Source organism: Falco rusticolus, chromosome Z, assembly GCF_015220075.1.
Source record: "Falco rusticolus isolate bFalRus1 chromosome Z, bFalRus1.pri, whole genome shotgun sequence".
Taxonomy (NCBI): Eukaryota; Metazoa; Chordata; class Aves; order Falconiformes; family Falconidae; genus Falco; species Falco rusticolus.
Genome location: NC_051210.1, coordinates 93,513 through 115,690, shown reverse-complemented (window position 1 = coordinate 115,690; position 22,178 = coordinate 93,513). Strand labels below are relative to the sequence as shown.

Here is a 22,178-nt window from a genome sequence, read left to right as displayed (position 1 = left end):
GAAGATCATCCCTTTAGCTATATCTATCTGGACAAGAACTGACAGCCCTGAAAGAATATTCCTCTCTAATTTCCAAGAGTAACTTACTTTCACAGTGATAAAAAGAACTGTCTCCCTCAGTGTGTCGTCAGATCCCCTTCCCCAGCTTCTGTGTGCACAATACCATGAAACCAAGAAGCTAGCCCAGTTTGCAACAATGTCATGCCACTTAGAATTTGCGCAACGGGGGCGGGGAAGATTCTGTGCAGAACTCCACGTATTGGCACTGATCTCGACGTCCTGGTGCAGACCTTGGACCAAAACCCCTGCCTGTAAAGTTTGGCACTCTGGAGTATTTCCAGTGTCTTCCTGGGACTGTTTACCCAGAAGAAATCTCACCTCAGCGTACACAAGTTCAGGGCAGGCAACAAACCAGGTTCCTCCGCATCTGTGGGTAAAGATGATCTTTACCCATGCCTCAGATTTCACCAAGCATGGAGACTTTATGCTGGGAAACCACTTCTGCATAGCCTTTTGGTAAATGCCAACAAACGAAGAATAAAGGGGGAAATACATGCCCTTGAAAAATACTGATTTGGGAATTTCGTGCTGCACACAGAGCCACTTCATGGAAGCCTAACAGCTTGTCTTCAGCTTTAAAAATGCCAGGCTTTTTGCAAGAATTAGATCCCAGGTAACTAACCAGCATTAAACACACTTCTCTATTTGCTAGCAGCTTGCTCAGCAAGAATTTAGAGTGTCATTTACTGAAACTTAGACGAGCGAAATGCAGGATAAATCAGATAGCACTACACTTGGAAATGCGTGCCATATGCCTTGCTACCAACGGCTAAACTACAGAAGCAAAGGAGTCTCCACCACAGCAAGCTCCACACTCAGCTGCAAGGCCATAGGCAGACGAATGCCACCACTTCTGCTGCCAAGCCACTCTTTCCCATAGCAGCTGCATCTGGTACAGGACATGACCGGGAAGCTTGGGTGGAGAAGAACTTCACCTGCCATCTCCTGGAAGGCTTCACTGGCTTCTTTCAAGCCCCCTATCCATCCAGAGCCCTCTCACCCCTCTACTCTTGTCTGAGAAAGACCTGTCTCCATCTCTATTATCCCTGTATCGTCATGGACCTGGACAGAGGGCCAGCCTCTTCCTTGCAGTTGTGCTGCATCCTTGCAATTATTTGCTTTTGGCCTTCCCACCAGTTTGGTCCCACAGCTTACTCATCAGTCTTCCTAGAGCTGCACGGGCAGATTCACAAATGGAGGGATGGGGCAAGGGTCACGTGCCTCTCTAGCTGATGTCAGTTGGAATTTATGCAGGGAGAATGAAATGCTGCCTTGCAGACTTCCAGAATTTATTTTTTTTTTCTTTTCCAGCCTGGATTTTTATCCAGTTACACGATAGCCCTCTGAACATTTCTCTCTCTGCCTTGCTACAGAGAACCCCATATGGGAGCGGGAACAGGACCACAGAAAGAGCCAAAGCAGAGGAAACGATTCACTGAGGGCCTCCTATTTAACATGACTATCATTTCCATCTCCAGTTCTGGAGGTTCTGGGCCAGCTGGACTGCCCCTCCAGGACAAGGCCCCCATAACTAATGGGTTTCCCAACACTTCTTGCCTTACAGCCCCTTTAGAGCATTCAGCCTTATCTCCCACATCCCATCAGCAGGTTGTCTCAGCCAAATCTGCCAGGAAGGAAAAATTTCAGATAGCTTCCCAGTACTGCAGTAAACCCGTCTTCAACACGGGAGCCACAGACAAGCTGTCACAGAGTAGTAGCAAAAATGTGTGATGCTCAAGAGGTGGAGACCAGCATGCAAATCCAGAATAGGTTATACCCAGGTGGAAGCTGGCAGGTATGTTGTCAGCGGTTAGATAGCCATCATGAGCACATACAAACGGAACAAATCCAATCACTTTGGCCAGCAACACAAATCTGTAACACCTCCCAGCCCAGCCGAATACGCAATGCCACCCCGCCCTTATCTGCTGTCCTTCACAGAGCCTGATCTCTGTGCTCCAGCTGCCCTGCAGAGATCCCGCCTTTGCCTATTGAGACCACCGTCCTTTGTAATGAAGATGCTCTCCAGAATGCTGGACCTGATGTTTGCATGTTAAAGCCACTCTGACTTTCCGCTCCCCCCAGCTCAGGTGACATTCCTCTCACAGTATTATCCCATTGTTAAAAGGCAAAAATAATTGACTATGAATTCGACAACAGTGAGGGGTTGGGAACTTATCTGCTCGTTTTGTTGTCGGTTTGGGGGTTGCGGGGGAGGGGGGGGAGGGGAGTGAGGCATGTATAGCTTCCTCCCCTGAAAAAGAAAATTACCTCACGGCGTTTGGTGCAAGATCAGGCCCAAAAACCACTGAACAAGTCCCCTGAACGAAGTCAGGCACACGAAACTCTAAGTAACGACCATTTCATTCACACAGACACCGTCCAAGCAGCTACCACCCAGCAAGACGGGTATTTCTGGATAGCAGCTAACAGCAGGGCACTAGACCAGAACTCAGAGGTGCTGGCTTTCTGCTGGAGTCCTGGGTTCGTGGATTTCTCCCACCGTATCAGCCTGGCGACCGGCTAAGCCAGCCCGGTAGCACCGGTTTCTTTGATGACAGTTTTGGGGCAGACGCGCCTGCCGTTGGCGTTGCCTCCAGCAGCAAAGCAATTTTCCACGTGGCTTTGGAGAAACAGCCGATGCGGAGCGCAACCGGCGGCACTACTTACTGCACCACCTCATCGCTCCAGCCGCTTTGGAGCGTCCCGGCGGACCCGCGCGGCTCCGCACCTGCGCTGGCACCGGGATCCACCGGGGCCCAACCCACCCGCCCGCCGAGGCAACGCCGGTCGGGCCCCCGGCCCGCCCCGCCAGACGCTCCGCGGCTCCCGGCCCGCTCCTCGGCGGAGGCTGCGGCGGGGCCGCGCCGACCGACGCGGGGAGCCCGCCCGAGGGGCCCCGGGGCAGCCGCGGCCGCTGCAAGGGGCGCAGGGCGGAGCCCGGCCGGACCGAGCCGGCGGCAAGGAAAAGCGGCCCCGCAGCCGCCGCGCCGTCGGGGGCTCCCGCAGCTCCCGGCACGGGAGGGGACCCCCGCCCGCCGCCGCCGCTGCTGCGGAAGCTGCCCCGTTACCTGCTGCCAGACGCGGAGCGCGGAGCCCGCGGCGGCGCCGGCGGCGGGGCAGGTGCGGCCTCTGCCCGGGAAGGCGGGGCCGGGCAGCGGGGCGGGGCCGGGGGGCGGGTTGCCCCGCCCCTGCCGGTGGAAGGGGGCGGGGCGGGGGCCGGGGGCGGGGCGGGGTGTCCCCGGGGGTGCCTGATGGAGGTGAAGCTGCTGCACGCCGTTGCCCGCCGGGTCCGAGCAGCAGCGGGACTGGGACGGTGCCCCAAAGGCACGCCGAAACCCACACGCCCGGGGCTGTTGCTTACATCATCCAACATCAGCACCCGCAGCCTCAGCTTGTTCCCCTCTCCGGTTTATCAGCCCGTGCGTGTACAGCGTGGGTCCCTCCAGCAGCCAGCCACAGATACTGGCAGCCCAGTATAGCTCCCCCTTGGTTCCCAGCGTCACCAGTCGCTGGCACCTACAAGCCCATACAACGCCCTGAAGCCGTGGCCCCACTCCAGCTGCTGGACCAGACCCTCCCGCGCACACCAAACATACAGAGCTGCCCAGGACTGCCCCGGTTGCCCCAGTAGCCAGCCCCTCCGGTGGTCTCACCCCTAGAGACCCCCACTCCCCAAGTCCATGGCCACATAACCTCCTCGCCGCTCACCCAGCTGGATCATCACCAGCACTTGCACGCTCGCTTGCACACCCACACCACACACCCCAGAGTCCCTCACTCAGGTGGAGCTGTATCAGGCAACAAGACAGGCTGCTCTGACCCGTTGCAGGGCATGGCCAGACAAACATCCTGACCAGAAGACAGTTTCTATGCTGCCGGCCATTTTTATTGTCTTAACCCTCTGTTTTCACTTGTTGGTTCTCCCCAAACCATGTCAATTCCTGTGTTTCCCCACACTTGGTTCCTCCCCTGGGCATCCTGTGTAACAGGCTTTGCAGAATCTCGGAACGCTCTTCCCCTGCACCCCACAGCATGTTGATGGCAGAGTCCCAGGGTGCTCAGACACAGACTCCTTTTGATGGTTTCATGCCTGGACTGTGGGGCTGAGGCTTTCCTGGGACAGCCCTGGGAGGGCCCTGGACAGATTTGCCGTTCCTTTGAGTCCCTAATTTGTGTTTCCAACTCCCTTTGTGCCTCTGTGCTCCTTACGGCTTGTGGAAGCGGGCCTCTCGTGGGCTAGTGACTACCGTATGGGCCTGGGAGTAGACAGGGCAGGGCATTATTTCGGCTTCCTACCCTGCTATTGCCCCTCCGTACTCCTCCGTGGGTGTGCAGAGCCACTTTTATCACGTAACACAGTGTGCAGTGCTCTTGCTCCTGGTACTCTAGGCACAAAGGGCTTAGTGGTGCTAAGGACAAAGAAAGTGGGGTGCAGGGCTGCTTGGACATCGCCTGGCACTGCACGACTTTCATTTGGCACTGCACAAATGGGGACACAGGAACCTACAACCACTGTGTCAGCTCTTCTTTTCCCATCTCTGACACCAGCCTTTGCTGCAAAAATGCCCTGCTCTGTGTTTAAATTCCCCTGCAACTGTCTGCAGCTCTTTATTTAGCACAAGGCTGGTCAGGAAACAAAGACTCATATACTGAAAGGTATTGATTTTTTCTGGTTTGTGCCTTTCTGGTTTTGCTCTTTCATACTCTCTAATTAGCCAGAACACTTCTGCACTGCGGGTCCTTCTGCCTTTACCTTTGCTGCTCTTTCTGTTCCTTTTTCAGAGACTTGAAACCCTCTCCCAAATCAACACACCCACAGAAACGATGGTTATTTTTCTTCACTGCTGCTGTAAAAGCTGAGTTTGTCTGGCACCTTTCACAATCACTACAACTTTGTAGTTGTTTGACCCATCAAAGGTCATTGAGCATTATGTGAGTGACACAAACTACCTCAGAACCATAAAATCACAGGTTGGTTTGCGTTGGAAGGGACCTTTAAAGACCATCTAGCCCACCCCCCCTGCAATGAGCAGGGACACCTTCAACTAGATCAAGTTGCTCAGAGCCCCATCCAGCCTGGCCTTGAGTGTTTCCAGGGACGGGGCACCTACCGCCTCCCTGGGAAACCTGTGCCAGTGTTTCACCACCTCCGTTGTCACAAATGTCTTCCTTATATCAAGTCTGGGTTGACCCTCTTTTAGCTGAAAACCACTACCCCTTGTACTATCGCTACAGACCCTGCTAAAAAGTCTGTCCCCATCTTTCTTATAAACCCCCTTTAAGTCCTGAAAGGCCACAGTAAGGTCTCCCTGGAGCTTTCTGTTCTCCAGGCTGAGGAACCCCACCTCCCTCAGCCTTTCCTCATAGGAGAGGTGCTCCAGCCCTCTGATCAGTTTTGTAGCCCTCCTCTGGACCTGCTCCAACAGCTCCAGGCCTTTCTTGTACTGGGGGCCCCAGAGCTGGATACAGTACAGCACATGGGATCCCACCAGAGCAGAGCAGAGCAGAGGGGCAGAAGCACGTCTCTCAGCCTGGTGTCCATGCTGCTTTTTATGCAGCCCAGGATACCTTCTTAAAATACAACAACATCGCATTTGTGACCAGAGGAAGACAAAGCAGCTCAGAAGACAAAAGAGGTGTGAAAGATGTGTGGCAGAGCTGGTTGCGCTGGAGTCCTTCCAGAGAAGTGGCACCTGTGAGAAGGGCATGTGTGGGTCCGAGCCCTTCTGTGTGCTCTCTCTCCCCGGTGGGAAGACCTGTTTGGCAGGCCAGTCTGTAGTTTGAACCAGGGCATCTCTCTGAATCTCTCCTGTAGATCTCTCCTGCCTCTGTGCCCATAAGAAGGGCACGCCTTGCCTGTTTACAGCTCACCCTGATGCTCTGACTAATAGCTGGCTGCTTAAGCGTGGACAGCAAATCAGGCCAAGAGCCAGCACCGAGAAGCTCCAAAGCCTGCTGTGCAGGCACCCCTCACCGATCTGTTGTTAAGGAAACCCTTTCAGATCCCTTAGCAAGGAATAGACAGATTAACCCACGAAGCAGAATAGCTCAAATATACCAGAGCCAAACTATACAGTCCCCAATTTGCCCTTGAAACATCCATCTTCCTTCTCACCTCTTTGTCAATGTGTTTCAAGACAAGAAGCTCAAAAAGGAACCCACAGTTTTTCATCTGTGGTAGAAGGCAAAAAGGAAACAGTGTGACAAGAGAAACACTTCTGTTAACGATATAAGCGACCAGAAAACATTTACCCTGAAGGTAGAAACGCATTCAGACCCTCCCAGACTGACAGGTAGCATGCTATAGGCTCTGATTCTACTTAGAGTAGCGATTGCTTCTTAAAGCGATACAGACAAATGATGTCTCCTTTCTGGTTCTCTTCAGCATAAACATCAGTGCATTAAACCTGAAGACACCAGGAATCATGTTCAACCACTTGGTGCATGGGCAGAGCAAGCTGTGGTTACATGTCACAGTTTTGGTGGGATCACATTTCCTATTGGCTCTGTCTCTCCCTGTCCAGATCACAGGTAAATGGATGGTAAGTCTGAAGTATTTGCCTTGAGGCTCTGGCATTGATTTTTAGCATTTATTTTTTTTTCACTTCCAAGTGAAGCTTTTAGGGCTGGTTTCACCCCCTGCATGTACAAAGCAGCACAGAGGTTCTCGCAGCAGCTTGGGCAGCATCATGAGCAGCAGGGGCACCTGTTCATCTCCTCCCAAAATTAAGGGGAAAGAGCAGGAAGAGAAATCTTCCCTTGGGATGCCAGGAGTGCCAGGGTACCCTGAGCCCTTTGTGCTGTACTCCCAGACCACAGCAGACTGATAGGACTGGCTTAATGGAGATAAAACAGACCTGGAGTGGTGGGGACATCCCTGGGATGCCTGAATTGAGAACCGATGGGGGATTTCAAACTATCTGGCCTCACGTGACCTCAGTAAGGCAGATTCCAATATGACTGGTCAAATAACACTGCTTTCAGTATTGTGTCTCCCAGAAGAAAATCACAGCTTGGGAATGCTGACTTCGGTGATGCACAAAAGATGAGCCCCAAGCCGTAGCAGATCCCCAGTGATACCCGAAGGTCATTGGGGTGTCACACACACTGGGATGTCACACACACCCTCTGTGAAGGGGTCCCTGAAGATGCTGGCTGGCCCTGAGCCTGCGCAGCATCCAGAGGGTGCGGCACAGGGAGGCACATGAGGGATGGGTGCAGGGATGGCACCCCAGACATTCAGCTGCCCTGAGAGGTCATTGTGCTGCCAGCCTCATGTCACAGTTTTGGTGGGATCAGGCCTGGACACTTTCTGAGGCCAATAACTGACCATTTCCCCTCAGTGCCTGTCTATGCCTGGTCCATCCTGGCAGAAAGATGGGTGGAGGCAAGGCCCATGTCAGCAGGCAGAGCTGGAGGGCCCCTGTGCTCCCTCTTCTCCACACTGAGCAGAGCTGGCACCCTCGGCCGTTGCCTGTGCCTCTGGCACTCCAGCTCTGGACCAGCTGGGGCCTCTGCTGGCCTCGCTCCGTGGGACCTGTGTTTTGAGTCAACCTCTGTCCTCAGGGTGTCCCAGCAGTCTGGCTGGACCCCCTCAAGCTGCCGTTCTACTCGCCTCTCTGTGATTCAAACCAAGGACTTTGAACATTTCAGTTCTATCCTAAACTTGGTCTGTTGTACCTAATGTTTGCACGGCACTGCATCACCACGGTCTCATAAAGAACCTCCCCATTGCAGGGGGGTGTAGGAGCACCTACATGAGCCACTGGCCCCTCTGTTTTTCAGACCCTCCTCCAGTGCTCTGGTGCTCTCATCAATGGCAGTGAGAGCAGTGCTGCATGCCATCCATGGGCAAGTCCCTCCCCAGCAGTGCATGATCAAGGCTTTCCTTCTAGTCCCAGCATCAGGGCATTCCTGCTGCCCTTCATCTCTTCTTTTACAGCCATGTCTATGACTTGCCAGGAGCACTTTCATGCCTTGTGCCTCTCATTCCGAAATCATACCCAGGCAAGGCTTTCCTTACAGAGACTGAAACAGGTTTTGTATCCCTGAACCAGCAGCAATTTTCTGTCAGCCTGGAGTATGTTCAGGTACCGGTGTGGCGCCGTGCTGCAGGACACAAGATTCCAAGCAAGAGATTCTCATTCTCTCCTGCTCCTCTTGCAAATGCGAGCAGTGGAGGAATGGAGTGAAAAGCTGATCGTATGTATAGCCTTGGCTTCCCTCCTTGCCCCTGTGAGCCCCGCTGCTTCCTATGTTGGGCTCCATGGCTGCAAAGGCAGAGGATCCTGAGTGGAAAGGATGCACCAGGGTCTGCTGCAGCAGAAGTAGCAGGGCTGGGCTGTGCACACGGGCATCTTGAGTCAGGAGGAAGAGCCAAGAGGTATCTATGCTGCCCATTTTGTATTTTGGAGTTGAACAAAACTCTCTGACCAGACTCAGGGGTGTGTCCCATCAGAGTCTGAGAAAATGCAGACTTGGTGGTCCCACAGCCTCCCTGGGCCCCTTCATGACAACGGGACCTTCTTTGGCTATAGCCTGCTAAGGAGGGATGGGATCCACCTGTCTAGAAGAGACAAGGGACTCTTTGGCAGCAGGCTGGCCAGCTTGGTGAGGCGGGCTTTAAATTGCAGGGCTCGGGGGCATGGGTCCAAATTGGCAATGCTCACGCCATCGCATCAAACTGGGGAATAAGCCAGGCCAACCAGAACAGTGATGTATGCTCCTTAGCTGCCTGCCAAGCTGAGCGCCAGGCAGCCAGCCACCCCAAGGAGCACGTGTGGCTATGGTGGATCCACTTGCACCTCTCCAACCTACCTCTCCAAAATAGTGGTACCCCAGCACACACAGCATGGAGAAAAAGCAGGAAGAATTAGAGACCTGTGTGAGGTCGCAGGGCCGTGATCTCATTGTAATTACAGACACGTGAGGGGATAGCTTGCACGACATGAATGCTGTCATGGTTGGCTGCGTACATCTTAGGAGAGACAGGGCCAGCAAGGAGAGGTGGTGGATTTGCTCTTGGTGTGAGGAGCAATAGGAATGTATCAAGCTCTGCCTAGGGGAGGATGCAGAACGAGTCGAGAGCTTACCGGCCCCGTGTCTGCCTGGATCCGGCAGCCCCAGCCCGCAGCCGGTACCAGGGCATGGCGTTCCCTGGGCCCACGGCGCGGTGGAACCTCTTCCCACGGTGCCACCCATGCCCTGGCTAGCACAGCCCTTGCTGTGTGGGCACGCTGCCCGCCCCTGCCACCTCGGTGTCTGGGCCTTCCCCACAGGCACTGCTGCTCTCCAGCCCCCCAGCCCCACCTTCAGCCATTCAGTAAATGGTTTCATGAATACACTGAAAGGACCACCGTGGGCCCGAGGTGGAGTTCACACACTGCTCCGCTCGGCCGCCAGTCTCTGGTCTTTCTTTTTCAGCACTGGTCAGGTGGATGCCCTTTCCACAAGGCAAGGAGATCCACGGCTCGTTGCCCTTCAGCAAAGGGGAAGAAGCCACCTCCCCACCAGGAAGCCCGGAGGGGGCAGAGCTTTCCCATTCAGGGGGGAAAAGCAGCAGAAGCCAGACCCTGCCTGTGCTGGGCCACAGACACAGAGCTGTGGCGCTGGATCAGCAGAAGCTCCTTAGGAACTCGCCGAAGGCGTACAGGCCTACATCTGTCTCTGTTTCAGTCACATCCATCAAGGACGCACTTCAGCCAAGATCGAAACGCCACCCGCTTCCAAGCTGGACAGGAGAGCCCATGGCAGACAGCGAGACAGCAGAGGCAGCTGGATGCTTCTCATGGATGCTTCCCCTTCCCAGAGCGGTCATCCCAGAGCAGGCAGAACCACTGGGAGTGGAGTCACAGCTGATGCCAGGGCTGGAGCTTCACCGTGTGGAAAGGCAGCTGCCCACGGAAGACACGCATGCCTCTTGGTGTCAGCCAGCAGCCCCCAGCAATGGGAGAGAAGCCACCCACATCGGGGCTGTGCAAGCTGACTTTGCCAATAACGAAGATGCTGGAGAGCCTGGCGGCAAAGCTCTTGCCGTTGGTATCCTTCACATAAGCCACGTCAAATCACTGGCCAGTGATCATCCCGATATGGCCCAGGCTGGCACCACCGGTCACCATGCACAGGTTACGTGGGGTGAAGGAAGACAGGCATGACAAGAGCTGGCACCAGGGGCCATGGTGAAGCCCTTCCACTTGGGCTCTTTGAGGAGCACCGCTGGAGAAGGGGAGGGACAGAGCTGCGCTGGCCCATAGAGTGGTCGCTGGAGCACCTGGTGACACCCACGTCCCACAGGAACCTTGAGAAGCCAAATTGCTCTCTGGCCCTAAGGCTGGTGCCGAACATTCCCCACCACCTTCTTGGCTGTGTCAGCACCAAGGAGGCAACCCTGCTTCATCGTCCGGGTTGTGAGTGTGATCCCTCGCACACTTCACCTCTGGAGGAAAGTCACTGGAGGAGAGCAGCCTGCGAGGGACCTCCCAGAGCCTGCTGGGGAGAGGCTGGTCCCTCCACAGCCCATGGAAACTCCTGGGAGCACCCCAGCACGCCCAGTGGCTGCTGAGCCTCCCCTGAATTTCTGTAGGCAGGCACCAGAGCGTCCCCAGGCCTGGGAGCCCAGTGTGGGAGCAATGCCTGGGTACAAGGCCCAGGGTGGTGGCACCCAGAACTGTTGAATGCACACCCCAACACAGAGGGGTGAGCCCCTGCTCAGCATCTCTCAGTCCCAGGGGAACTCAGCCCCACAGGCTGGGGGACACCTGCCCTCTCCCCAGCCCCTCACGGACCCAGGGGTCTCTGCCAGGGGTATGGGACACGCTACAGCGGGCAGGGGAAGAGCACAAAGCTTATTAACGGGATGCCCAGGGGAGGAACCAAATGTGGGGAAACATGGGAATTGACGCAGTTCAGGCAGGATGAACATGTGAAAACAGAGGGGTAAGGTGATAAAAAGGGTCAGCAACACAGAAACTGATTTCTGATCGGGATGCTTGTCTGGTCATGCCCTACGCTGGGTCAGCATAGCCTGTCTTGCTGCCACCTTAATTCAACTCCACTTCTAGCATCCTTCTTGAATGAGGGACTCTGCACAGTGTGCATGTGTTTTCATGGTGGTCTCAGGCCACAAAGGGGAGCACATCGAGGCTGCTGGTGCTGTCTGCATTTGCGTGAGTGCTCAGGGCTCCTGTCTGCACTGATGCGTGTGGCCAGCCATGTATATGTGACACATATATCCACAGCCATGTACCTGCGAACTTGTATTGGGTTTCACGGCACAGTTTTGGGAGCAGGGGGGCTACAGGGGTGGCTTCTGTGAGAAGCTGCTAGAAGCTTCCCTTGTGTCAAATGGAGCCAGTGCCAGCTGGCTCCGAGATGGATCCACCACTGGCCAAGGCTGAGCCATCGTAACATGGCTCATAACGTAACATCGTACATAGGTACCTCGTTATGGGATATGTTAATGTTTAAGAAGGCGGGGAAAACTGTGCAACAGCAATAGCAGCTGGAGAGAGAAGTGAGAAGAACAACTCTGCAGACACTCAGGTCTGCGCAGGAGGCCATGAGGTGCTCCAGGCACTGGAGCAGAGATTTTCCAGCAGCCTGTGGTGAAGCCCACGGTGTGAGGTAGGCTGTCCACCCTCAGGCCGTGGAGGCCCACAGTGGAGCAGATCCCCACCTGCAGCCGGAGAGGGCCCCCCACCAGAGCAGAGGGATGCTCGAAGGAGGCTGTGACCCATGGGCAGCCCACGCTGGAGTGGGCTCCTGGCAGGACCTGTGGTCCCGTGGAGAGAGGAACCCGGGCTGGAGCAGGTTTGCTGGCAGGACTTGTGAAACCGTGGGGACCCACACTGGAGCAGGCTGTGCCTGAGGGGCTGCACCCCACGGAAAGGACCCACGCTGGAGCAGTTTTGTGGGAAAGGACTCAAGCTGGAGCAATTCATGACTGTCTGTCTCCCACTGGAGGGACATCATGCTGGAGCAGGGGCAGGGTGTGAGGAGCCCTTCCCCTGTGGAGGAAGGAGTGGCAGAGGCAGCGTGTGATGAACTGACCACAGCCCCTGTTCCCCATCCCCCTGCGCTGCTGGTGGGAAGGAGGGAGAGAAATTGGGAGTGAAGCTGAGCTCAGGAAGAAGGGAAGGGGGTAGGGGGAAGGTGTTTTTGGGATGTGCTTTTATTTCTTATTATCCTATTTTAATTTGAATAGTAATAAATTAAGCTAACTTCCCCAAGCTGAGTCTGTTTTGCCCATGATTATAATTGGTGAGCGATCTCTCCCTGTCTTTAACATGCCTCACGAACCTTTTGTTATATTTTCTCTCCCCTGTCCAGCCGAGGAGGGGAAGTGATAGAGCAGCTTTGGGGGGCACCTGGTGTCCACTCAGGGTCAATCCACTGCAGCACTGTAAGGGTGTGCATGTGTATGCACATGCTTTCTGTTAATAGCTGCTCAGCCTCACTGCTGGCTGAGCCTGGGTGCAGCAGCCTCACCTCTCTTGGGCTGCTGGATCCAGCCTTCCCTACAGGGAGCAAAGATGACTTTTTCACGAGTGAGCCAGTTCCAACAGTCTGGCAGAAGCAGACAGGGGAGGCTGGAGCATCGGCACTAGCCCCCTCCATGCTGCAGCTTGAGGCTGCTGTGCTGGTCTCCTTCCAGCTCTGTGCAGCAACCACTACAGGTACAGCCTCAGGACAGACAGAGATGGCCTGAGTATGACATCTCGGTGAGGCGGCAGGTGGAGGTGGCGAATGGAAAAGCAGAACCCCTTGTTGGATGCGTGCTTCCTCTAGGAACTGCAAATTAAGCTTTGCTGCCTGAGCACTAACCTGTCTGCCAATGCAGGCAGCGTGGAGTAAAGCCACATCATCACACGGAGATGCGTGGTGCGATGGTGACCTCTGATGGTAAAGGGAATACTGCTACAGAAAATCAACCTGTGTCACCATCTGGCCCCCTGAGGTGCCAAACCCCAGGTGTCCAGACATGTGGTGAGCATGCAAGGGTCTGAGGGGAGAGGCCAGACCAGTCTTGCTACTCCTTCTCCTCCTGCTACGCATCAAGAACTGTTCCCCTGCCCCAGGTCCCCACTAAGCAGGACGTAGCTGGTGAGGCTGCTGGGGAGATATGAGCCACAGCAAAAGGGAGCAAAGGGGATTGGGGAGCTGGGTAGAAGCACAACACAGCTGTGAAGTGGGAGGCTTCCAGCTCAAGGTGCCCTAAGGACTCAGCTGTTCGTGTGGTTGGCGCCGTCTCTTCGCCCTGTGTCTCTCTGGGCCCCACTGTGCCTTTTCACTGTGCCCACTGCAATGCACAGGTGAGAGGAGGGCATGAGGCTTCCTCTCCTGGAACTGTTACGCTGTGTTTTAGCAGCTCTGTGTGGATTTACATTGCTGGACTGTCTGCTCTGGTATCGTTTTGCTCCTTTTAATCACCCAGTTTACACAACCCCCAGGATACCCTGTAGGCCTGAACACTGCCTCATTATTTGCTGCTTGCTCTGCAGAGAAATAACATCTCTCCCCCAGTCCTATTGCCATCTAAGGGTGTCACTCTCCCCAGCAGCACTATACCAAATGTACCCCTGCACAAGAACCTGTGCAGCCTCCTACGTTGTTCCTCAAAGAGGTCAGTGCGATGTGGTTTTAAAATTTTTCCCCTGCTTAAGCTCCTTGTAATTTGGCTTTCCCTTTGGATTAGCCATCCAGCTGACAGCTCTGCCACAGCACGGTGTTAGCAGGACTAGATGTAGATTCCGTTTTGGAATCTCATTCAACAAAGTTATCTGTGCCAGAGAGTCTTCCCCCTTGTACAGTTGCCAAGAGTCCTGCTGGAAAGGTGTGACTGACACTGCTGGCTTTCCTGGCCCTAAGTAGCTGCCGTTAGCTGCAATACATGCCAGAGCTTCTGGCTGGAATTAGTTGAAAGGAAAAGACTTCAGATTTGATAAAGTCAAGAGGCAGAGCTCTAACCGTGGTAGACTTTTTCTGTCTGCGGGGAGACACGGACAATATTACATGCCTCAGAACTGAGGAGAGAGGATGAATGGACACAAGACCATGCCACCTCTGGGTGTCTGTTACTGTAGCCCTACTGAGTGAGCAATGGGCACTGATCTTGCAGTGCAGCTGCCTCAGGCACCACCTATGATAGCTGCATTTATCGGTGCACCATCTGACTAGACAAACTTACTGGAAACTTGCAGAACGCTATATAACAGCCCTTGTCATCTCTTCTGACCTTCACACTGACGTGCGGAATCGAACTCTACCGCTCAAGGAGTTACAAAGCAGGTATGTTTATTGCGGCGCTGAGTGCAAGGGCGGTCGCTCCTCCTCACTTGCACACCGTTTCAACAAGCAGCCCGATATTTATTATACAAAGTCAGGCATATACAGAAAGGTTTCCGAGCATTCAGAATCCCCCTCTGGCGCCTCTTCAAGATGTATTTTCCAACTCCTTGGGCAGTTCCCTGAAGTTCCTGTTTATCTTTGCATACATTAATTATGCAGACATTAATGCTTGGTCCTTCCTTATTGTCCACTCTGAACACTCAAGCTAATACGTGCCCACGGGGCCGGTTTTAATCTGTATCACCACGATCCCCCGCCGGGGGATCCATCCTCTTTGGGGTGGGGGCCGTTGGAGAAAAGGACGAACTTTTCCCCTGGTTTGTTTTCTTTTAGCAGTTAGCATGCCCTAGTCAGACGGCTCCTTATTGACATTCTCGTGGAGCTCATCTCCATCGGTACTAACTGTCCCTTCGCCAAGCGCTGAGCTCCTGCCCTTCGCTCTTCCTCTGGGGCTGATGTTTCTGTTACCTGTGCAGCTTCTGCCTGCTGCAGAGTTTTACGGTTTTTTCACTATACCAACGCCAGAGGCTGCAGATCCAGGCTGGAAAACAGGAAATAAAGATGAAAGCTGTTCACTAGTGACTGTCCCAAAAGAAAACAGCCTGTGGACAGAAATGGCAGACCAAGTCTCACAGGCAATACTGCATGGGCAGTCCTGTTTGGGAGCTTCTGCCAGAGCATTCTCGTTTGAAGGAGACCTGCCTTGCATTACATCAACCAGCCTAAGCTGGTCTAACTCACCCTTTGCCCTGGTTAAGGCTGGGTTAGATACCGGTATCTTCTCGTGTGCCTGTGCAGCACTGCCTGCAGTAGATGCATCGGTCCTGGACTCAGCGTACATATGGTCTTTAGTCACACTATCCGGTCTTCAGACCAGCAGAATTGAAAGCAGTAAGTATGGATGCTCCAGCTGCAAGGCACTGGGAAGCCAAGACACTGAGCATTAGACGCCAGCAGCAAGGGCCACGCACACTATTAGTGTGCTCACACACTAGGAGAGATGGCATTACCCTCTACACCAGGCCTGAGAAGCTGGATGGCATCAGTGGGGTGGGTGGGAACTGTCCCTTCAGCTTCAATTGGCAGTCACATTAATTTGCTTTTCGGCCTGGTTTGATGAAGCCCCAAAAATGTACAGTCTGATTGCTGTGCAGAGTCTGTAGAGAGACACTATGGAATGGCAGGCTGAAATTTATTGGCCAGAAAAAGAGAAAGTATTTTTGTTTGAACAAAGGCAAATGCTGTCATTAGTGTATGTATCAATATGGATTCTTTTGATGGGGTGAAATGGTCAACTTGGTAGGTAGCACCAAGGCTCCAGCACTATCTACTTTGCCTCCCTTTAGTGCTTCTGCAAGGCTTCCCCTGGGCCTCTAAACCGCCCTTGATACATATGCAACAGCAATAAACGTCCTGGTACAGCTCTAGAGGTGGAGGTTTCTGGCACTTCTCTGAATCTTACTGGTAGATGCCGAAGGAACCAGGGCAAGCTAATGCTGTCCTTTCAGCTGGCTGATAAGCTGTTTCCACCATGCGGGAGCAGCCCTGGAGAGACACTGCAGAACAGTGTATAGAAGGCCACTTCACAAAACATCTCCATCAAGGAGGATCAAGCCATCTTGGCGAGTTCTCCCATCTGCCCCAGCCCCAACCTGTCTGAAGTCTCAAAAAGGGCAGGCGGGACAGGTTTAATTTCTGAGTGCTATTTACTGCCTGCCTTCTGCACTAGCCCAGTCTTACCCCAGAGCCAGTGCCAGCACTTCATGGGATGGGGAGGACCCCTGGGGCAAGAAGTCTGAGTTCTCACTAGTGTGCTGGCCTTGCCCCAGAAAGACCCCACTGCTTGTCCCCAGTTATCTGTGAAGTTTGGCCTTTCCTCTCACATCACTACTCCTTAATCGCTTGGGAGATCCAGCTGTCCCTTGTGGCATCATCTGCAGCTTTTGTCAGCTTTCCATACTGTCACCTGCGATACGCAGCCATGTCATGCAGTTGCCCATGTTCTGTTCAAAGACCTTAACCTCTAGCCAGCGTTCGGTCAGTGTCTAGTCGTCTGATATAGATTTAAAACCAGCCCCGTGGGCACGTATTAGCTTGACATGTTTAGAGTGGGCAGTAAGGAAGGGCTCATCGTTAGCCAGCAGATGCGTTACACTTGAACAAAAGGTTAGATGATGGAAGACACGTGAAGAACTCTAGTAGGTAACAGAAACTAAACAACAGGCTGCTAATGTATGCAAAGGTAAGCAGGAACTTTAGGCAACTGCCCAAGAAGGTGAAAAGTACATCTTGAAGAGGTGCCAGAGGGAGGAGATTATGATAATGAATTTTTGGAAACCTTATGTATTTTCGTAACTTTGTACAATAAATATCAGCCAGCTTGTTGAAACAGTGTGCAAGTGAGGAGGAGCAACCCCCCTTGCACCCAGCACTGCAATAAACATCCCCGCTTTATAACTCTCCTCGAGTTTTAGAGTTCAATTCCGCATGTCATGTCTGCCTGTAGCCCCAGTAAATGAAAGCTAAAATTTTCATGCAATTACAGGGCTGAGTAAAACTAAGAACATAATACGAGCTGTCAAAATCGTGCAGTTTGGAGGTTTGAGGGAATTCTGGAAAATTGACACAAACATTTCAAGGGCAGCTCGGGAAGTTGTTCATGCTGCTGTCAAAACCCAAAGCCAATGTCTTCTGTTCCTTGCCAGTCACTCCACATCTGAAGTCTCCTCCCTATCCAATGTGGGTTTCTCCCAAAGGAAATGTTTCTCATCCCCCTATTTTACAAAAGGACAAGGAGTATAGGGTGGCCCCAGTGAAACAACTCTCCAGTCAATGCCCTGGCAGAGTTCTCATTCACGTTGCTCCTTAACAGCATTTTTTTGTCTTTTCCTTGCTCCAGTCTCTCCAATACTGTGTCATGTTTGATTCAGCTATGCCCAGAATTGCCCAAGTTCCTTTATCTTCTCCAGAGCAACGTCTGGGAAAGCAGCATCACTTCTGCTTTTCAAATACAAAACAAGACTGGGAAGACCAACAGTCTTGAAATGTAGGATGAAACTCCTTGCTCTTCTGCTAACATGGGCTGGGGACCTGCCAATCCGTTTCTGCTAGCAAAGACCAGAGAAATCCAACATCCAGAATGAAACCACAAGTAAATCAATGAGATTACCTGGAAGCCAGCAGAACAAAGCTAGTTTATATCAGCTGCAGATCTGGGCAGCTCTGTCGTGTTTTTCTCCTGGACCTTGCTGTAATGCTCTCAGGAGGGCAGTTTTACAACTTTTTTTGACCAGAAGAGTTTGACCTTTCATTTGCGCTGGGAATTGGTATTGAATGTCCTGCAAATGTGCTCAGAATAGGGTGATTCCCTTTTCCACTTTCCCTTGGCCATCCTTTGCAAAGTCAGGGTGGACCCTTGAGGTACCACAGAAAAGCAGGAAAGCTCCCCCAGCTAATGGGAGATGCAATTAGCCCCTGTTAATCACTGGCACAATGAAAGCAGCTGCTCTGTAATTGGCTTTGCCTCAGGTCATAGGCAGCTTAGCTGAGACAAATCTGGGTTTTTGAATTATCTACCTACTGCCTATCAAGCAAGCAGGCAGAGCAGGGTGGGCTGTGGAACCCAGATGTCTTGTGGGGGTGATGGGGAGAGCCACAAGCCTCTGCCTGCTTGTTTGGTCCACTCCAGGCACCAGTAGTGCCCGTGCCCATCTCTGAAGGTGTTCCCGGCATCTGAGGAGAGCTGCTGAAAGCATTGCTGCCTGCCACAGACAGGCTGGAAATCGCTGGCTGAAGCCTGTATGTGTGGATGGAGCTCAAGAGTGAGACTTGACGGCTGTGTACACACTTATCTGGGTGGGCCTGGTCTCAGGCCTGAACCAGCTCCTCCCCCTAAAAAAGGGCACAATTCCAGTTAGCATTCATAGTCATCCAGTATCTTAACTGAAATTCATACACAGCCCACCTTCCTGTGACATCCAGCTCCTGGAGCGGGGGCTTTGGGGTTGGCCAGAGGCCACTCCAAAGCCAAGATCCCTGGTCTTCTCAGTCTTTCTGTACCTGTTATTAAGTATTACTGGCCTCCGACGGTCTCCCGGGACTTGTTTGGGAATGGGGGTTGCATTTACAAAAGGCAAAAAAAGATCTTGCACGGTGGGGTTCTGTGCTGGAGTGAAGGGTCTTGTGTTCTAAACAAAGCAGAACAGCTAAGTCAGTTACTGCAGATCAGCAGCGGTACAAAAGACAATGGTGCGTAATTCAGGAGATGGTGTGTGAGTCAGGAAAGCTAGCAGAGCTAGAAGCAGGTTGACTCACAGCCAGATAAATTCTTCACTTCCGTTAGAGAAAAACAGGTATCTATTAAGTCGCACTGTAAACAGGTTACTTAGAAGGCACCAGGAATAGGTCAGAGGGGCCAGCAAGGCAACTGCTTCTCCTGCTTGGTGCAGCTATAACCCTCTCTTCCCAGCGATTGAGAACATTGAGACTAGTCTGTTCTTCAGGATCGTGTTCTCCTGCACAACTCACGTGGTAGTACCACACAAATGGGGAAGCCAGTGGGGTTCGCAGCAGCAGATGTGATGGCATGGCCAGAGGTGCTGAGTTTGAGGCTGCTGTGCTGACATGCTTTGAACCATCACGATGTGCAACCCACAGAAGCGGGCTCTGTTTCATCTGTGTCCGTCTCTCCTAAGCAGCCCTATGATGCATCCCCATTCCCAGACAAGTGTCTAGTACCCATCACTTAGATTAACTGCAGCTTCTCAGGACCACCATTAGTCACAGAGGTTGTCACTTACAGATGTTCCAAGCGCTATTATCTGCAACAGACTTGACAGGCATTGGACAGTCTCTCTGTGCTTTACTCTGTAGGGTTGTCCTAAGTCTGCTCACTGCCCTCTGCCTTCTAAGGGCAAGCACTGGGCTGAGGAGTGGCCTGGGTTTGCCTGGGACAGAGTTAAGTTTCTTCTTAGTAGCTATTGCAGTGCTGTGTATTGCATTGCTGCGAGAACAATGTTAACAGCATTGTGTTTGATCGTTGCTGGGTAATATTATACTAAGTCAAGGACCTTTCCCGTTTCTCAGGCCCGACCAGCGACAAGGCTGGAGGAGCACAAGAAACTGGGAGGGGACACAGCCAGGACAGCTGATCAGAACTAGCCAAAGGGATATTCCATACCATATGATGTCATGCAGAGTGTATATAAACTGGGGCAAGAAGAAGGCAGGGGGGAACATTCGGCATTATGGCATTTGTCTTCCCAAGTAGCCGTTATTGCATGACGGAACACTGCTGTCCTGGGGACAGCTGACCACCCACCTGCCCATGGGAAGTGGTGAATGAATTCTTTGTTTTGCTTTGCTTGTGTGCGCGGCTTTCGCTTTCCCTATTAAACTGTCTTTATCTCAGCCTACGAGTTTTTGTCTCTTTTACTCTTCCGATCCTCTCCCCATCCCACCGTGGGGACAGTGAGCAAGCAGCTGCGTGGGGCTTGGTTGCTGGCCGGGGTTAAACCACGACAGGAGAGAAGCTCCCGGTGGCCCGCATGACTCCTCCAGCACAGCTACACTTAACCAGAACTGCTCCGTGCACTCACCTGCAAAAGGCTCCCCGAGTTCACACCCACGGACCGGGCAGCTTCCAGGCTGGCGGCACAGCTACCCACCGCAGACCCAGCTCTGCCTGCTCCGGTAGACCAGGCAGCCGCCCGGCCTGGCGGGAGCGGGGAGGCCGCGCTGCTGCAGGCGGGACCGGAAGAACTCCGCCCGCAGGGCCCCCGAGGTCCCCGCCCCGCCGCCGGCCGGCACAGCCAGGACGAGCACCCCCGGCAGCGGCCGGCCGCGAGCCCCGGCCCCCGCCGCAGGCCCGCCCAGCCGCCGGGCCAGGCCGCCGCCGCGTCCCCTGGGGGGCCAGGCCTCCGTCCAGCCGCGGGACACCGCCCCGCCCCGCCCCGCCCCGCCCCGCCAACAGAGCGGGCCTGTTCCGCGGGCCGCCTGAGCCCTCCCACCCCGGCAGCGGCGGAACGCGCCCGTTACCGGACCGCCAGGGCAAAGACCGCCAGTACCGCGCTGCGGAAGCAGCTCCCGCGGCCTCACGGCGGGGCCGGGCGGCCCCCGGAGGGCGGGGCCGGGCGGCCCCCGGAGGGCGGGGCCGGGCGGCCCCCGGAGGGCGGGGCCGGGCGCCCCCGGAGGGCGGGGCCGGGCGGCCCCCGGAGGGCGGGGCCGGGCGGCCCCCGGAGGGCGGGGCCGGGCGGCCCCCGGAGGGCGGGGCCGGGCGGCCCCCGGAGGGCGGGGCCGGGCGGCCCCCGGAGGGCGGGGCCTTGGCCGCGCCTCACTGCGTACGCGCCGCCCGCCCCGCCCCCCCCCGCCCCTCTCGCGCCTGCGCCGCGCGCGTCCCGCCGGCGGCCCGCACCGCGCCGGGCGCAGCATGTTCCGCATCGAGGGGCTGGGGCCCAAGATGGACCCGGAGGAGCTGAAGCGGAAGATGCGCCGCGACGTCCTCACCTCCGTCCGCAACTTCCTCATCTACGTTGCGCTGCTGCGGATCAGTAAGTGCTGGGGCGGCCGAGACCGCAGCAGACGCGATGGCGGCCTGTATCGCCGGCCTTGCTCCTGGCAGCCTCCTGACCGCCTCGGCCCGCGGCGGCGCGGCCCGGTGGCTGGGTGCTTACCCGGGGCCGCGATGAGGCCCGGCGGCCCGGCAGCGCTCCCGGCTGCCGTTCCTGCTGGTTCCCCCCTGGAATCGTGCTGCCTCGCTCGTTAAAGCAGGCGTGCGGAGAGAGAAGGGACCGCCTGGGAGGCAGAAAGTAGTCCTTCGCCCAGCCTCTGAATATTTTAGATGCTGTTTTGTTACAGACTTACTGGGGAATAACTGCTTCTTCAGCGAGGTTCATGCAGTTTTCTTTTCTGCTTGCAGCTCCTTTCATCCTGAAGAAGCTGGACAGCATATGACCACTTCAGACACAATATATGAAAACATGAAATGGACCGGAGCTGCTTTCCCCTGTTTTTTTTTTTTAATTAAACATTGTGCCAGAGGCAGACATCCAGTACTAAATGGTTCTAAAATGTTTCGCTTAAGCCTATCTGACCTGAGAGTGACAGCTTAGGTTGGAGGATGGGGAAGATGTCTGTTGCCCCTGCAGGGCAATTCTGGTCACAGAATACTCCCTAGTAGCATCAAGCTATGACTTGTGATGGAACATTTCTTGTACTGTTTAAAAAAAAAAAAACAAAACAAAACGCTGCCCATCTCCATTTTGTTTGAAGTGTTAAGCGCTGGCAAGTTGCTCTGTTATGCAGCTACCTCTAAACTGCCACATGCTATGGCCATCAACCTTACCGAACTTTTCTGTATGAAAAAGGAAGTCTTCAATGAGTTCAGTTCACAAGCAGTTTTATTTTAAATAAATGGAGGAGCAGTTGTGTTACTTAACTTTGGTAGTGCTTTATTTTTAATAACCGTCACTCAAGCTAGAGGTCATCTGGAGTTATTTCCCTGGCTCTTGTCTTAGGCTTACTTTCTTCTCCACCTTTAAAATCAACTTGTATTGAGGAAAAGCAAAGGAGAGTGAAAAAGACATGGCAATGATGCATTAATGTGGTTTTGTGGTGGTTTAACCCCAGCCAGCTACTAAGTACCATGCAGCTGCTCAGTCCCTCGCTTTTCCTCCTCCCTGCACCAGTGAGATGGGAAGGAGAATCAGAAAAAAGGTAAAACACGTGGGTTGGGGTAAGAAAGAATTAATAATTGAAGTAAAGGAAACTAT

General features: G+C 54.0%; 2 protein-coding genes across 10 annotated transcripts in view; one reads left to right on the top strand and one right to left on the bottom strand.

The window, feature by feature from the left end:
* The window catches only part of FRMPD1 (FERM and PDZ domain containing 1), a 62,090-nt gene extending 41,603 nt beyond the window's left edge, over positions 1-20,487 (bottom strand). For 6 of the 9 annotated variants that reach the window (XM_037372683.1, XM_037372681.1, XM_037372680.1 and 3 more), the window contains exon 1: positions 20,007-20,486. The gene's annotated coding sequence lies outside the window, so the exon portion shown is untranslated. Of the gene's footprint in view, positions 1-3,131; positions 3,211-20,006 lie in introns of those variants that run through there. The other 3 variants (XM_037372684.1, XM_037372685.1, XM_037372682.1) reach the window with 2 other exon arrangements.
* A 290-nt stretch (positions 20,488-20,777) lies between these two features.
* TOMM5 (translocase of outer mitochondrial membrane 5) lies at positions 20,778-21,844 on the top strand. Its single transcript, XM_037372698.1, has 2 exons — positions 20,778-20,957; positions 21,326-21,844. The coding sequence occupies exons 1-2, from the start codon at positions 20,837-20,839 to the stop codon at positions 21,358-21,360; spliced, it is 156 nt and encodes a 51-aa protein (XP_037228595.1). The 5' UTR covers positions 20,778-20,836; the 3' UTR covers positions 21,361-21,844.
* Positions 21,845-22,178: the final 334 nt, after the last annotated feature.

Coding starts and splice junctions, on each gene's coding strand:
- TOMM5 (XM_037372698.1), top strand. CDS start 20,837: ATGTTCCGCATCGAGGGGCTGGGGCCCAAGATGGACCCGGAGGAGCTG. Junction 20,958..21,325: donor CGTTGCGCTGCTGCGGATCA/GTAAGTGCTGGG, acceptor TTCTGCTTGCAG/CTCCTTTCATCCTGAAGAAG.